The 15,794-nt window shown below is 40.9% G+C and overlaps 1 protein-coding gene across 1 annotated transcript in view; it reads left to right on the top strand.

The window, feature by feature from the left end:
• Positions 1-525: 525 nt before the first annotated feature.
• Positions 526-15,794, top strand: part of thsd7aa (thrombospondin, type I, domain containing 7Aa) — a 189,141-nt gene continuing 173,872 nt past the window's right edge. The window contains exon 1 of the mRNA XM_084379897.1: positions 526-974. Coding sequence (XP_084236023.1) covers positions 701-974 — 274 coding nt within the window. The 5' untranslated portion in view covers positions 526-700. The remainder of the gene's footprint in view (positions 975-15,794) is intronic.

The raw sequence follows: 15,794 nt of genomic DNA, 5'->3' as shown, positions 1-15,794 counted from the left end.
GACCATTACAATAATCCAATCTACTGAATAAATAAATAAAGGCGTGGGTAATTCTTTCTTACTTGAACAGTACTCCTCTGATTCTTGCAATATTTTTTAAATGATAGGATGCAGACAAGGAGACGGATTTGATGTGACAACTGAGGTTTAAACCTGAGTCTAAGATATTGCCAAGATTTCTGACTGTCTTACATCTAATTAGTTGGAAATTGTTTTGCTTCATCTGGTCCATTGACTTGTTTAATGTAGTTACCAACATTCTGGTTTGGCATGCTTTAAAGATGCAGAAAACTGTCCCCACAGCCTCATCCTTACCAACTGAGGATTGAACATTTTCGTAGTAGTTTCTGTCTATTTTGATCGACTCATGCTGTTATTTTCTGCAACATCTAGCTCCCTAGTCTGACAAGGGAATGAGAGACGAGTGAGAAGGAAGGGGGGTTGGAGAGGGTAGACGTGTGTACGGACAGACAGACAGAGAGAGAGAGAGAGAGAGAGAGAGAGAGAGAGGAGGGAGGCGCTGCATCAACCCGACATACAGCAGCAGCAGGCTAGGCTTAGGGATCTATTGTTCCCTGTTTTTATTACTGACAGACCCTGCTGTCCCTCATTAAGGATTTAATAGAGAAAGAGAAACAGAGAGGACGAGGAGAGCAAAAGGAGCCCTCTGCCCCGTTCGCCCGGGATTACCTCTTCTCGGATGCACTGGCGTGGACAAAGCAGAACGCACACACTTCAGTCTAGCTCTTTACCGCGTGGCCAGGCTTGCTTTCTCCGCCTTCACTGCATTGGGAACTACTCTACTCGCCGTGCGGTGGCCATGGGGCTGGCCGGCAGAGCCGTGGGGATGCTGGGGGTTTCAAGAGGAGACCCGCTCCTCTCTCTCCGGAGGATAGCGCTGCTCTTTCTCTTCATCTTGGAGCTGGATGCACAAACTGCAGTGGAAACTAAACCCCTGTATATCTGGCAAACAGGTATGGTCCATCCTGTCTACTCTTTCACCACCGAACGTCCCATTCACTAGCACTCGTGCAGTCTTGATGAAATATTAATAAGCAAATGTTTGTGTACAAAACTATGTGAGGGAAAGCTGGTGAACTTGCTTAAAGTGTTCTTCTTTGTGTGTGTTTTTTAATGAATTTGCATTGACTGTTTTGCTCACTTTTTATGATTTCATCATAACGTCCTGCAAATAAACAGAACGTTCATTTCAAGCAAAAGTTGCTCGGCCTTGTTCTTTGCAGAGATGCAGGTGGCAGAGGTTGATGCATTGGAGCCATCTTGCTACTGTATAGTGTGGTAACATATTTACTGCAGTCCCTGAGGTGAATGTCTCTTTACCCCCAGACTGGGAGTTAGAGGAGCGGCCTGTGCTGGCTGTCCCCTGTTCTGCCAAGGCAGCTGGGACTCCTCGGCTGCCTTGCACTGCTATTAGACTCATTTATCACAGTTTGACATGAGTGCAATTGATGAAATGGTGTGTGCACTGGAGCTGCATGTGGCTCAAGCGGGGTAAACACAAGCACGCTGCAAAGGAGACGACAAACGCGCACTGTAGTAGTTTAATACCGACGCAGGTCTTTGATTTGTAAATAAGTAACCGGTGTGTTGTGAGTACAGTAGCTTTGCAGCGTAGGCAGCTGTAAGTAATAGGAAGCTCCCTGCTGCTGCTGTTTTGGGTGGTGCCTCTCACCAGTCGAGACTCATTCACTGTGAGAGAGCAGCACATGGTCAGAAGGACACAATACTGATGCATGGTTCAGCGAGCAGAGTGAAGGAGGGAGATGAGGAGGGGAGGAGGGTGGAGAAGTGATGGGAGCAGGAGTTGGGGGATGGATCTCTCCGACCCATCGGGACAGGAGTGCCCTTTGGATCCAGCTGGAGATCAATGGTCTGTTTCACCACTGTCTAATCTCTCTCTGTTATGCTGGATCAATGTACTGGTTACACTGGGATCTGCAACCCCGCAACCAGTAGGAGCTGATCAATGGGTATAGTCCTAGCAATGCAGCTCAGCCTGTGTGTGATCAATGCTGGCTTTGGGTGGAGTCTGAAATGTGATCTATAAGTGTTAATAATCTTTTTTTGTAACATCCATAATGTACAGAGTGCAAATAAAGCTCTCACAGTCCAACTGAAATTAAAAGTGTTAAAATAGTGATTGCTAAGAAATCAACTTATGCTCGACATTTTTGGTGCTTGGTTTTAATTGTAGACTTTGATTTGAACTTTGAAGTTGTAATTACCAAGAAGAAATGCAACATAGTATGTATTTCTTTGTATTGACTGCATCCCCAACATTGGTGTTGATTGAATTTAATTACCACTGACAATGATCATAACTGTAATTTGATTGGTGAAATGTGTTTGTGGGTGGCCACTAAAATAGTACATCACTTTTGAATTGTACATTTATTTGCTCAAAGTTTTAATTACCAGAAAGAAGACATTTAGATTAAATATTCCTCTTTATTGACTGCATCCCCTACATTGGTGAAGACCAGGCGGCTTGCATTGATACCAAAAATATCAGCGTTATAATTTTATTGGAGAAATATCTATGTGGCGGGACAATGAAAATAGTCAATCAATTAGTCATCAGTCAATCACTTTTCAACAAGCTAACAGTTTTGTGTTAGTTTCTGCTATTTTTTAAAGTGGACTGGTGTTACTTGAGGCCTGGCTCCATTGTTTTTGACGGTTTTGACTGGTCATTTGCCATTATCACATCATCATTTAAGATAATGCTAGAGTGTTCAGGAGCTGCTGATGACTCAGGAGTTAACATTAGCTTGCTAGGTTTACTGACTTCCGTTTTCTGGGTGCAATACGAACCTAAATGTTGAAAGTTGTAAAGGGACAAAAAGCTTTAATTGCTAAAGATGGAAAGCCAAACTGTGTAGACTAACATCAACTTTCGTAAGCTTTACTGTACAGTATAATTTCTTTGTTGACAGTTCCTCACCACTGCCATGAAATAGATCAATCCATACGGAACAAAAATAGAATATTAAGAACTGATTCCAAAAGGGCTCAAACTACATGACACTGTTATTAGTTTAGTGATGCTCTTACTAAATATAATAAATAGCCACTTTTAATATGTAGAGGTTCCACTCCGAGTGCAGCTGATTAAATTCCCAGTAGCCTGGCATGCCATTGTATTTTTTTGAGGCCTGCACATTTAATATTTCTATCTAACTGTCCAGCAATAGTTAAACTATTTATTATAAAATAAAAAAATGCTGTATCCATTTTTTTCATTCCTGCGGGTTAGGGTCAGGTCACGGAATACCAGGCAATTCAATCCAAAACACCTTACAAATAGGACAAACTCTCTTCACATACTCTGAACCTTAGATGATGATATTTGTTGTCTAATCTTTGTTTACCAGCTTCATTGTTCACACCCTGTGCAACGGAATGGAAATCCTATGGTATTATGTGCAGTACCTCCCACCGTGTTAATGCACAGAGGAGATTAAGGGTAGAGAAACCAGAGCAGATTGGCCAGACAAAGTTAACCTAGATACGATATAGACATGTTTATGTATGTGTGTATCTCCTCTAGTTTGGCTCGCTGACAGGATGGCACTGAACCGTTTTTGCATGTTGGTGTATTCTTGTCTTTGATGTGTCATTTTTTGGTGAGGGCCTGCCTCCCTGTCAGAGCTGCGATCCTTCTCCTCATGCTCGACACAACAATGCAGACAGCTTTTTTACACCTTGGGAGAGGCAGGAGAAACAAGGCTTTCTGTTGACCTTTTGGAAAAGGAGGTTCTTTTGTGGAGTGTAATATATATTTTTGCAATGACAAATTTGCTAAATCCGCACAACTGGTATAGATAGGTGGTTGAAATTAGCCACAGGAGTAATATGAGGGGGTGGGTTCTCAAGAGACTGCTGTTCCCAGCAATATGTGCGGATGTGCCGAGAGTATGATTTTACTAAATGCACGGTGGAAATATTAGTATTTAATCCATTTAATCATTCCCCTGGAGTACTTCCAAAGCGGATGTGTAACCAGGCCAAAAATGCTAAATGAAACAGATGTCAGAGTCAGGGTCATGTGTGTCACATTACTTCCCTATGAAACCTACATATGTATGGTATTTTATCGCAGTGTGTAATCTGGCACTGTGTGTGATGTTTTTTGGCAGATGACTTGCTTGTATTGTCTTGAGTTTGGAACACAGAGGCCATAGACAGATGGTTGAGGATTAGACTCTTCTCTGGGTTAGCATGTGGTTCTCTTGGGTTTCATGGAGTCTACACATTTCCAGCTTGATATGCGTTTTCCACATTGTTCTTCCCCATTCAAGAATCTGTGGATAGACACATGTATAAGATACAAGACATCTCCTGCTTCACTGGAAAATCTATCTCGGTACACTGAAAGCTTCAAGTTTCCACATCATACTAGTATAAATTAATTGCAAAAACTTTAAGGTGATCACAGTCAAACTTGAATTTGAAAACAAACTGCAGATAAGTCATTCTGCACTGTGAAGCTCAAACATCATTCATTCAGTCACGATATGTTGTCCATAAAATCCATAGAACAGTAGGTTTACTTAGTTAATACTGTTTCAAAAGTATGGTGTTTCCTCTGTTAGCTCAGTGTTTTTGGAACATTACAGTCATGATGAACGTGTCAGAACCACTGACTGCATCAGGAGGAAAGACAGAGGCAGAGAGAGAGCAACAGCAAGCAAGCTGTCATGGGCAGGTGTGTGTGTGTGAGAGACAAGGGGCGTCCATATATTCAGAAAAGGAGAGAAGTGAGCAACTTTGTTTGACAGCATGTATAATTAAGTTAAACTCACTACTTAGATAGGAATGTTGGATTTTTGATATTCAGCAACAATTATGAGAAGATGAGTCCTGATGGGTCTCGAAAGATCAGCAGTTGGGTTGTACACAAACCCCAAGACACACTTATTTGAAAAGGAAAACAAAGTGGACTTCATTGCAGCAATGTAACTGTATGTTCTGAGTTCAACAATAACTTTGCTTTGAACAATTTTATCATAATCAAAAGGGAAGATAGCCAAACCTACAAAAGTGAGTAATGAATCAGAATTATCCTTTAAAATCCACTTTAAACAGCTCAAAGACTGAACCTCCCAAGGCAGCCCCAGATCTTTTGCATACAGATGCAACAACTAAACATATCCAGCCTTGCAGAATATTATGTGTCTGAGGTAAAAGTTCTTACGTTTTCTGAAAACAGTGAAAACTAGGGCTAACCCAAAAGCTTCAAAGCCTCAAAGCTTCTACTATTATTATGGTAATCGATGTCCAAAACAGTATTCAAATGCTTCATCATTTATCTATCTACTTATTACAGAGGAAGCAGACGTGTCGGCTGCACTGAAAAAGAGGCAAAGGAGAGATAAAGAGTGAGAAATGGTTTTTAGTCTTGTACAGTGCATAGTAGCATGAAGCTAGCCAGACTGCTCATTTTTACTCAAAGTACACAAATGCACAGGGCGGTGATGAGCTTGGGCTGCTCCACACTGATGTCTTCCCTCGATCCTCATATCTCATTTGTAAATAATGACTACAAGTTTTAGGAAGGAATAAAAACTTGCCCTCCCATTTAGCAGGCATTCAGAAATAAAATCTTATAAGCCACAGTGATTGTTCAGGTTTCCAACAGTCCTGAAAAACAGTTTTTGGTGTTGTATACTATACTGCATACAGGGTGCACTTGTTGGTCTTTTCAACGCAGCAAACCATCTAGCGTACACCATGGGGCAGGACACTTCCTGGTACAATGCAGGACAACAAAGGTCTCTGCCAAGTCGAACAAACCAACGCAATGACTGATGGTAATTGGTGGGGCTGCTCGCCTGCCCAGACCCAGTCAGCTTCAGAGAGATGAATGAATGGAGGCTTTTTAGGCCTGTATATACCACACACACAGAAAACAACACAATGTCTTGTCCTCATGCAGCATGCTGCTCTGTTCAAGTCCTGTGCTGCAGATGCTTTGACCATATGGCATACAAAAAAAAGAAGACGCTTCAAGTCACATGACCTGCTCTTTGTTCTTCCTCCAGTGTCCCCATAGAATCATCCCCCCAGCACACACACACACACACACACACACACACGACCACCCTCTCCCCTCTCTCAAGGGGACCTATAACCTCAGAGCTGAGAGGGGACTCGTGAGGCTATCAACTCCGTCTTCACCAGAAAACTAATAGCAATGGATTTTTTTTTTTTCAAAAAAATCAAGTCTCCTAATTTTATAGTACTACAGTGTTTAATTGCTCCCCTTTACAATGACAAATGGTGTCTTGTCATGTACATCTTGTTGCGCAAACTATGAGAGGTGTCTCTCAGAAGAAAAGGTTTAAGTGGTGTGCTGTTGTTATTGCACCACAAAACCTCAAATGGAGGAGGCTGAGTTGGATAAATGGGCAAACTTTGACACCAGAGACCATTGTACACATCCCATCTCCTATCAGCAGTTCACCTCGAGTTCTCTAGTTTCAGCTTACTTAAGGTTCTGGGTTTTTTTTCAGTGCAGTATAACTTTCATTCCCACTAACTACATTTTCTACCAGTGTCTCAAAATAGTTGTCCCTGAAGTGAGGTTGTATTTTTATATTCCTAACTCTTAATAAAAGCCATGACTCTTGGATGTATTTAGATAATCTTTTACAACTTGAAAAAAGCTACCCTATACCTATCTGGATTTACCTCTTTACATGACTTACAATGATTAAACTGATAGCCTATTGATCTCCTCATTTCACTTTCCTAAAATGTCTGACTGTATTGATAAAACTCTCATGTGTGTAGCAGCATGTGCAGCTCAGGAGGACAAAACCTGTTTAAAGTGTAGCTGATGTCGAGCACCCCTTTCAGTGAAAACATATGGATGTTCACAAGTGATTAAAAGGCATTCGTTGTTTTGAACAGACACTTGAGCGTCAGATTGGCCTGTGCAGACAGCGCTGGAGTGCTATCAAGGCATGATGGAGGCGGGTAAATTATTTCTGTTTTTCCTGGGATTCATCAAGTGCCAAATTGCTGCCATTATTCTGTGTGGGTTTGAAGAAGCTGCTTCCAGCTGTTCAATTCTGCCTGGCAGGCCGTCCCAGGTGGAGGCGGGGAGGGATATGTGTGTGTGTGTGTGTGAAAGAGTGTTTGTACACTCAGGTGCCTGTACACACCAGTACTCCACAGGACTCAGTGCTGTGTCTTTGTCTCCCCCTCAGCCGTCTGCTGTCTTTAATCGTCCCTGTAATCCCCATTAACACGAACACTCCGTTATTTCTGCTTTTTTGTACTTGACGAGTTAAAAAAAAGAATTTATAATCGATACTTTAGAATCTTAACACCCTCACAAAAGCAGAGTGACAGTGCAATTCATCTTGCACCCACCTCCTTGCTATTTTATTCTATTTCTTTTATTTCTCACTCATACAAACAGCTACAGCAACTCCCATTCACTTAAACACACACACACACACACACACGGGCCGGGCCTTGTGCTGAAAGTGTGTTCATGTGTGCGTGGTGTGCCTCATTACTCCCAGTGAAAGGGTTGACAGTGGGGGAGGAGTATACTGTCAGTAACCCACCTACAGGCAGTGGACATGGAGAGGCTAAGTAATTACATGGAAGTGGGGTTTGTTCGATCCATGTGCGACTCCACTGCATGTCCACCACCTTGTCTGTTAACTGACAAAAGGTGAGCACAAGCAAAATACACTTTGAGTGACTGACACTGGCCCACTATTAGCAAGAGTACATGTCTAAAGAACATATTCATCATATCCAACATATGACAGCAACGACAACAAACTCTTATCTCTAAATCATGGCTATTCTCAGAGCATTTACAGTTGGTGCTGGTAAAGGTGGTCATGAGGATGGCACTAGAGGGAATTAACTGCTCAAGATTGGTTAGGGATATTTGGATATGGGTGCATGGATATGCAAATGTGGCACATTATTTTTGGGGACCAAAAATACTCACAAAACACAAAATAAAAATTCAGATATGTTACAGAATAAACAATCAAGTGAAGCACTAAAATATCAGAATATTCTTAACAAATTTTGAGGCCCGTAAAATAAACAGAGCTCACTCCTTGGGGAGCATGAATGTACTCAGCAAATTTTAAGAAAATCTGCCAATTAGTAGAAATTTTGGCCTCATTGCTGGTACCAAAGGAACAGTCAGGAGGTTGTCATTAATATTAGGATTCATGCTCTGGTAACCATGAATATCCCAAGAAAACTAAAAAAGTAGACTATCCCTTTTAGTTCAACAGTAGATGCAGACTAAAAGAGCGGCCCTCAATTTTTGAGTATCTTGTCATGGACTGTGCTGGTCACAGATACATTTTAGCATGATTGTGACAGTGCAGGAAATGTCAGGGGAATCACCAAAATCTTCAACCCAATCTTCAGAGTAAATGGTGAACCCGCACATACATTGACACTTTACATTTCTTCATGTTGCAACTTTACGTTTTTGCAGGCTCAGTTATCAATTTTATGTTGTTGCTGAGCTGTGCTTATGGTCTGGTCAGATTAAGGCACAAAACACTTGGTTAGGCATAGGAAAAGATCATGTTTTGGTTTAAAATACCTGTTTTTGTCACCACTAACACAACTGGAAAAGTCCCGACGTCTCACCAAAAATATAAGAGTTTTTTCGCTTCTAAGATGGCTGCAAAATTTCCTGATGTCTTGTTAAAAATATCCAGTGGTTTCATGCTTACAAATGGTGAACCACATCTTAAACAGTGGTCACTAGCTTAGCAGCCATTTTGCTGAGCTGTATTACCACCACCATCCCCTCTACCTTCCCGCAGAAAAATAAACTGCCAACATTTATATAGCCTACTGGGCTGAAATCCTTCAGGGTCATCCTCCAGGGACCATGAAATACACAACAAATTTCATGTAAATCTGGCCAGAAGTTGTGGCGATATCTCACTTCAAACCAAAGCATTGGATGGACAGATGTAACAGCTTCCCCATTCTTAGGCCGCACTGACAGCAGAGCAAAATCACTTGGTGAATGCATGAGAAATCTTAAGATTTTTGTTCACTAATATTGACTAAGGTTGGGTAGGTTTAGCAAAGTCTTCATGATTCACTCTGTGGGGACCATGGACCTCTGAATACATAGTATATAATGTTCTGAATGGAATTTCCCAATTCAAGTAATGTCATCTATAGGTCCAGTTTGCCCTTCTATTTCCTTGATTTTCAGTCACTATAATCACTATAATTATTCATCAGAGAAATTAGCCTAATCAAATCTACCAAAAAACATCAGAACCACCATCAAAAGAGGTTTCTTCACCATAAATGGTTGACAACAAACATACATAATGATTCAAAGATGGAAAGATAAGAATGGAGACGTGGAGCAGGTGGTGATGGGCAATAGGAGGCTGCTTGTGGAAGCTGTTTGGAAGCTAAAGGAAACTGTGCGAGTTCAGCCAGTGGTCCAGAACAATACCAGTGCAACTAACCACATTACAGTGATTAGTGATGTCTTCCTGCTCTGAGATAAAGCCGTTTCCCTCTGGCTAACTCATGCTCCCTGTGCGGCTTTATTAGCCCTGGGAAACGTGCCGGAGGATTGGCCTAAGCAGCATAAAGAGCTTTTCATCAACCTGCTTCTTCCTCTCCATGCCATGCTCTATTAGCACTCACCTCCAACTAACCCTCACCTTACATATGATCTAAAAACCCAGTCACTTTGCTTACTCTTGAGTCACTTCAATTCTTAACATCAAATTCACAGATTGACACAGCCATGTACAAAAGTGTGGTTTTCTGAGCTTGTGTTGGTTTTCTGTTAGTTGCATTATTTATTTTACAATGATTATAATGGACAAGTGGTTTTACCTTTTGTGTTTAATTTAAATGGCTGCAGAACCACCACCAACAAGTTTTCCTACTTTCAGATTGTGTTGTTTATTAGTGCTGTTCAAAACAACATATAAGAATTACACAATTGATTCATATGAGCATTTCTTACCTACCACAACAGTATGGGTTTACTTAAGTTTAAAGTTGGAGGAAGATGGTAGTCATGGTTAAAAGAAACTGATGCTGACTGTTGGTGGTAATGTGTGCAGAGAAGTGTCTGTCACCATAATTTATTTTGGGTTATTAGGGGAATTTCACAGCATTTTAGTGATTGGTAATCAGAATCAGAATCAGAATTTCTTTATTTGTCCTGCAAATGGGGAAATTAAAAATTGTCCAGTTAGTGCAAACCAAAGTGAGAATGAGCACCGCCTCCTCTTCAGCCCGCATGGGACATCGGGCCGCTCGTTCGGCGGCACCGCAGCACTACTGAGGGCCAACAGCTGATCCCTACTGTAAACAATAGGGCTGCGTACAGGCTCCCCGGGCACAGTCTTCATACTGCCTGTAAAAAGAGCTCCAAAAAGAAGTGAATAAAAGCAGATAAAAAGTATAGAAAGAAATATAAAAAGAAGAAAAAGCTCAAAGGTGAGCGAGAGCTGCTGTAACAGGCTGCCACTCACGCGGCACCATCTTAATGGGAGAATGTGCTCAGCCACAGTGTAACTGCTCTCCACACTGTGAGACTCTGCTGGCAGAACCTCAAATGACACACACATAGTGATATGGTGGAAACAGTGTTGTTTTTGGCAACCATTTTAGATTTAGTCTTAGTCTTTTGGACTAAAATGCGTATTAGTTTTAGTCAAATTTTAGTCAGTTCTATATGTGATAGTTTTAGTCCAGTTCTAGTCGACGAAAACTCAAACAGGTTTTAGTCTAGTTTTAGTCAGTTTTAGTTAGAAAAACAAAAGGAGTATAGTCTTTTAACAAATTAATTTAGGTCAATAAGTATTGGAGAGTGCTGTTGGACAGAAACCTTTTATCTCCATATTTCAACTTTTCAACTTTTTTCCAACTTTTTTTCATGAATTGATGCCCTACTTCATCACAAAAGAGTGTCACACATAAGTTGTGAAAATAGCAGATCTACAAGTTCAACACATTGCAACACATTGTGAGCTTGTAGGTCGGCTATGTTCACCAATAATTACATTAATAAAGGAATGGTTTTAGACATACAGGGTTTATATCCTCTCGTCGTTTCCGACCACCAAGCCCCCTTTGTTGACGCTGCCGCCATGGTCCAAAGTCTGTGACGAGTGACCGCAGGTGTGTTGAGCAGAATGCGCGCTACATGCCGGGTGGTGGGCGTGACCAAACAAGGATAGGATGCAGCAGCTTTGCAGATACTTTTTAGGTTTTGATTGACAGATTACACACACATTAAGCAGAAATGTCACACATTTTGAACATTTACGTCCGTTCTCGTCTCGTCAACGAAAACTCACACACGTCTCGTCATGTTTTAGTCATCAAAGAGCCATGTTTATCTCGTCACCGTCTTTTTATCGTCATGAAAAAAAGGGGCATCAACGAAATAATTTCGTCATCGTCATCGTTGACGAAAACAACACTGGGTGGAAAGCACTGTTTTAGTTCTGTGTGATGTGTAATAAACAGCCAAGGCACTGACACAAGCAGAGATTCAACCTCGGGCAGTTAAAGGATAACTACCGTTTTTTACAACCCGGACCTTATTTCTAGCAAAATATATTATCATTTACTCACCCAGATAACTTTGGTGTCATTTGAAGTCGTTCGGAGGAAATTAGATCCAGTGTAGCGCCGATATATCCATATAATGTGAGTGACGGGGCAGCGACACACAGCCTCTATATAACGCATTATCTGCCACGAAACTAGTTCATTTCACCAATATTTTGTTACGATACGCTAGTGCTATTCCCCTCTGAGTCCGGGGTCAAACTAGCAGTAGCAGCTACAGGTAAACAAGCCGGCTGTCGCGGGTGCGCGCGCAGCTCAGAGATGACATCTTCCAGGTCAGAGGTAGTAGGTCAACCTACAGACCCCGGATGTTGACAATAGACGAGCCCGGACTCAGAGGGGAATAGCACGAGCGTATCGTAACAAAATATTGGTGAAATAAACTAGTTTCGTGGCAGATAATGCTCATAGAGGCTGCGCTTCGGTGCCCGGATCACTCGCATTATATAGATATACGCGGCGCTACACTGGATCTAATTTCGTCGAACGACTTCAAATGACACCAAAGTTATCTGGGTGAGTAAATGATCATATATTTTGCTAGAAATAAGGTCCAGGTTGTAAAAAACAGTAGTTATCCTTTAAGACTGTGCCGCTAGACAAATAAGATGGAAAGCACACATACAAGGACAAACAACCACACTCACAGAAAATGAGTGAGAGAGAAATAAAACAAACATGACTTTGATTCACAGTTAACATTTATAAATAAAAGACCCCATTTTTAAATGGAGAGGAAATCTAGAAAGGCACTTATTGAGTAGAAAAACATTTCTTATCCATCTTCTACCCAAGAAAATATTAAAATCTAATGGGCCATTGTGGACACATTAATTCATGCTCTCAGTCAATCCATTCTTCACCATCAGGATAATAATGTTGTACACATGCTCTTATAATATGTCTATTAGATTACTATTAATTTGTTGAGTATGTTCAAACTTCAACGGTACAAACCCTCTCTGATTGTATGACCCCATGATCTTTCCCCCAGTGCCACCATCTGCACAAACGGTACATTTTTGTACTGTACATTCTTCTAAAAAAAGCAATACTCTATACATGTAGTTTGCAACTTCTACTTTCCAACACTTTGCTGTTGTGGTGTGTCATGTACACTGTATTCCAGCCTTTCGGGGGGGTTCAGACTTTAAGCTTGGTTTTGAATTGAATTAAATTTAATGCAGTGAAGAGCAAGACACAAGAGACAGATGAAAAGATATGAGGTGCAAAATATTTCTTTTTTATATCATCAAACACCATCAACCCCCCTAAATAACAGCAGTTTAACTAGAGTCATCAATGTATTATTCATCAGGTCTTGGAGGCAGCGGCTCCCTGGAAGACACAAACACAGTTTCACCAGTCATCCTTGGCCTAATGAGGCCCTGAGGAGGCCACTGAAGTCAAAACACAGCCAGAGCCCAGCGAGTGAGCTTTCTGTTTCACGGTCAAAAGAGACACACTCACCCTTTAATAAATGATCCTGCAGTGGTAAATCTAAAAGGAAGAGACACACACTCTCCTCTGGATGAGAGGTCAAATTCAGGTCCAAAGTCAAAGTATAAAATATTCGCTCTGTGTCGGATCTGTGTCACAGCAGTGCCCTTTTCGCAGAATCTCACCATTCACTGATAGCCGATCACATCAGCTGACTGAGCTGAGAGGATGTTGTTGAGACTAAATAGCTAACAATTTTTAGCAAAATTCTTTCATTTACCTAATTATAATACACCTGCTTTATTTTTTAGTTAAACAATTGTAACAAATGTAAACAAGCACCTTACTCTCAAGATGGGTTTGACAAGAACTCCTCGTGTGAATGGTGTCAAGTGCAACAATAGTTTTAATAATAGTCATAGTTCTCTAGGATCATGGTTAAATCAGTTTTACATTTTGACTGATGTTGACTCCTATTGCCAGTTGCCTATAGCTAACACAAGAAAGCCTAGTTTAAGGTGAGTTAAAACAAGAAGGCAGAATATGTAAAACACAAAAAGTCAATATGAGTAATTGCAATTAAAAGGGATATAAGCAATAAAACAGACAAAATCACAGAAAAAGAGATTTTTTTTAATTTAAAATAACAAATAATAGCAGTAAAGGATGGTAAGAAAAAGACATCACACGGGAGGAGGGGGCAAATGTCATTTACCTTATTTGTAAAATAAAATGTTTAATTGTCTCACATTTCTCTTGTGAGGCATCAATAAAATTACCAGGTGACAGTCTAAAACTTTATATTAAATTCTGGGGTTCGAATGGTTAGAATTTATAAAATTAAATAAGAATAAAAGGATGCTCTTGCTTCTTGAACTGCCTTTTGATAATTCTTCATTGCATCTTTCCAGATCTCATAAAATACATGTAAACCAGTTTTCTCCCATTTTCTTTCCTTTCTACTGCAGTCTCTTTTTAATGCTTGTGTGGCTTCACTTAGCCAGGGCTGCAGTGTTTTAAATGACTTTTTGAACCTGGAGTGGGCAACAGAGTCTAAAGTTGTCTAACAGATGTGATTACAAAGGGAGACCAGCTCCTTTGTGTTAAGGCTAGGTTTGGTAAGATGGAGAAACCGTCATGCCAGGTTAGAATTTGAAAGTATCCAACCAAAAAATCCCACCCCCTCCACTCAGGACTCTCTCCAAAGCCACGCCACCTACATCTCATTACAAGTATCTACCTCATGTCTCATTCACCTGTAAGTAAACACCAATATTATCATATTGAACATAAACAACCAACTTAGTCATTGCTAGCACTCATAGCTGTCAAGCTAGTTTTGAAAATGTGTTTTGATGTTGTAACTTATTGCTGGTTAGCTAGCAGTAGGCCTGCTAAATGTTTTTTTTTCTGTTATTCAAACATGAATATTGTATTGGACTCATTATAATACAATGTTTTGCCCTGTTAGAGCTTCCACGATGAGAGCATCATTGGCTCTGATTATGCATACATGCCAGAGCCAATGTTGCATCCCCAAAAATGAATGGCCCTAAACATGTCCATCTTCACCAATTTGCAAATTTTATTGACAGAAAGTCGTCAGTTCAATAGAAGCACTTTTTTGCCCCTTTTGTCTAAACAAACACAGTCCTCTGTCAAAAAAAAGAAAGAAAAAAAAACTCTTAAAGGGATAGTTTTTGCCTCCTAAAGTGTAAGTACAACACTTAGTATGTGGACAATATTTTGAACCCTGTACAAATAACGATGAAAAATAGATATGTATTTTCTTTAAACAAATTACTTCAGCTGGGCACACCGATATTATAAAATCAATGAAAAATATAAAATAACAACTTCAGTGCGCTACACCAAGCACAACATCCCGTCAGGAGGGAGGGCAACCAGCAGTGTCCAACAAAGTGGAGATGCTCTCAGACAAGATGACATACGTCAAGTGTAACCCGAGAATTCCACTGGATGCATGTGCGTTGCGGAAGGCTCCGGAACGGTTTTGCTCCGTGCTTCGTTGTCTGGCAACCCCCAACGGCTCTGTTTTGAGTGCAACACGGCACAGCACTGCCGGACAGCTGGAGTTGCGAGAATTAAAGAATCACGTGTGACCGCAGTTATATGTATGTTTAATAAACACAACAAGAAGTGTTCCCAACTGAAGGATTAGTAAGTGCTTGGATTTGTCTCTTTTTTCTTAGATTTGTGCTGGCGTCAACATGGAGTGTTTAATATGGAAATTAAATGGATGTTATGTTATTGTTTCGGTGTGTGACTTCCTGTCTGCTCCGTCCCGAATTCGGCTGAATTGCTGCGCCGTGCTCCGGCATCCAGCAGAAATAGAAGCCCTGCGTATCTGCTGCGGAGGGGTCTGGACTTCCGGAGCTGCAACAAAGCAGATATGCAACGCAGCGGAGCCAATGGAAATAAACACATAGACTTAGAGCAAAACTTATCAGCTCCCCAGCTTGCTCCCCAATCACAAGATAGTTACTAACTGACATTACAACGTAAATGCATTTACATCATAACTACATGGATTATTTGAGTGGCTTACTTAAGTATAAGCAAAATACTACACACACAACTATAGTCAGCAAAGCATTTCAACAAGCTAACATGACTCAGCAAGAGAGCAACTTCTGTACAGAATAACACTCACAGAAAATGGAGATTCATAACAATCCAGCTGGGCTCGT

The sequence above is a fragment of the Pagrus pagrus genome, assembly GCF_965226575.1.
Source record: "Pagrus pagrus genome assembly, chromosome: 17".
Taxonomy (NCBI): Eukaryota; Metazoa; Chordata; class Actinopteri; order Spariformes; family Sparidae; genus Pagrus; species Pagrus pagrus.
The sequence above is the reverse complement of the archived record's forward strand: the minus strand, read 5'-3'. Positions and strand labels throughout refer to the sequence as shown.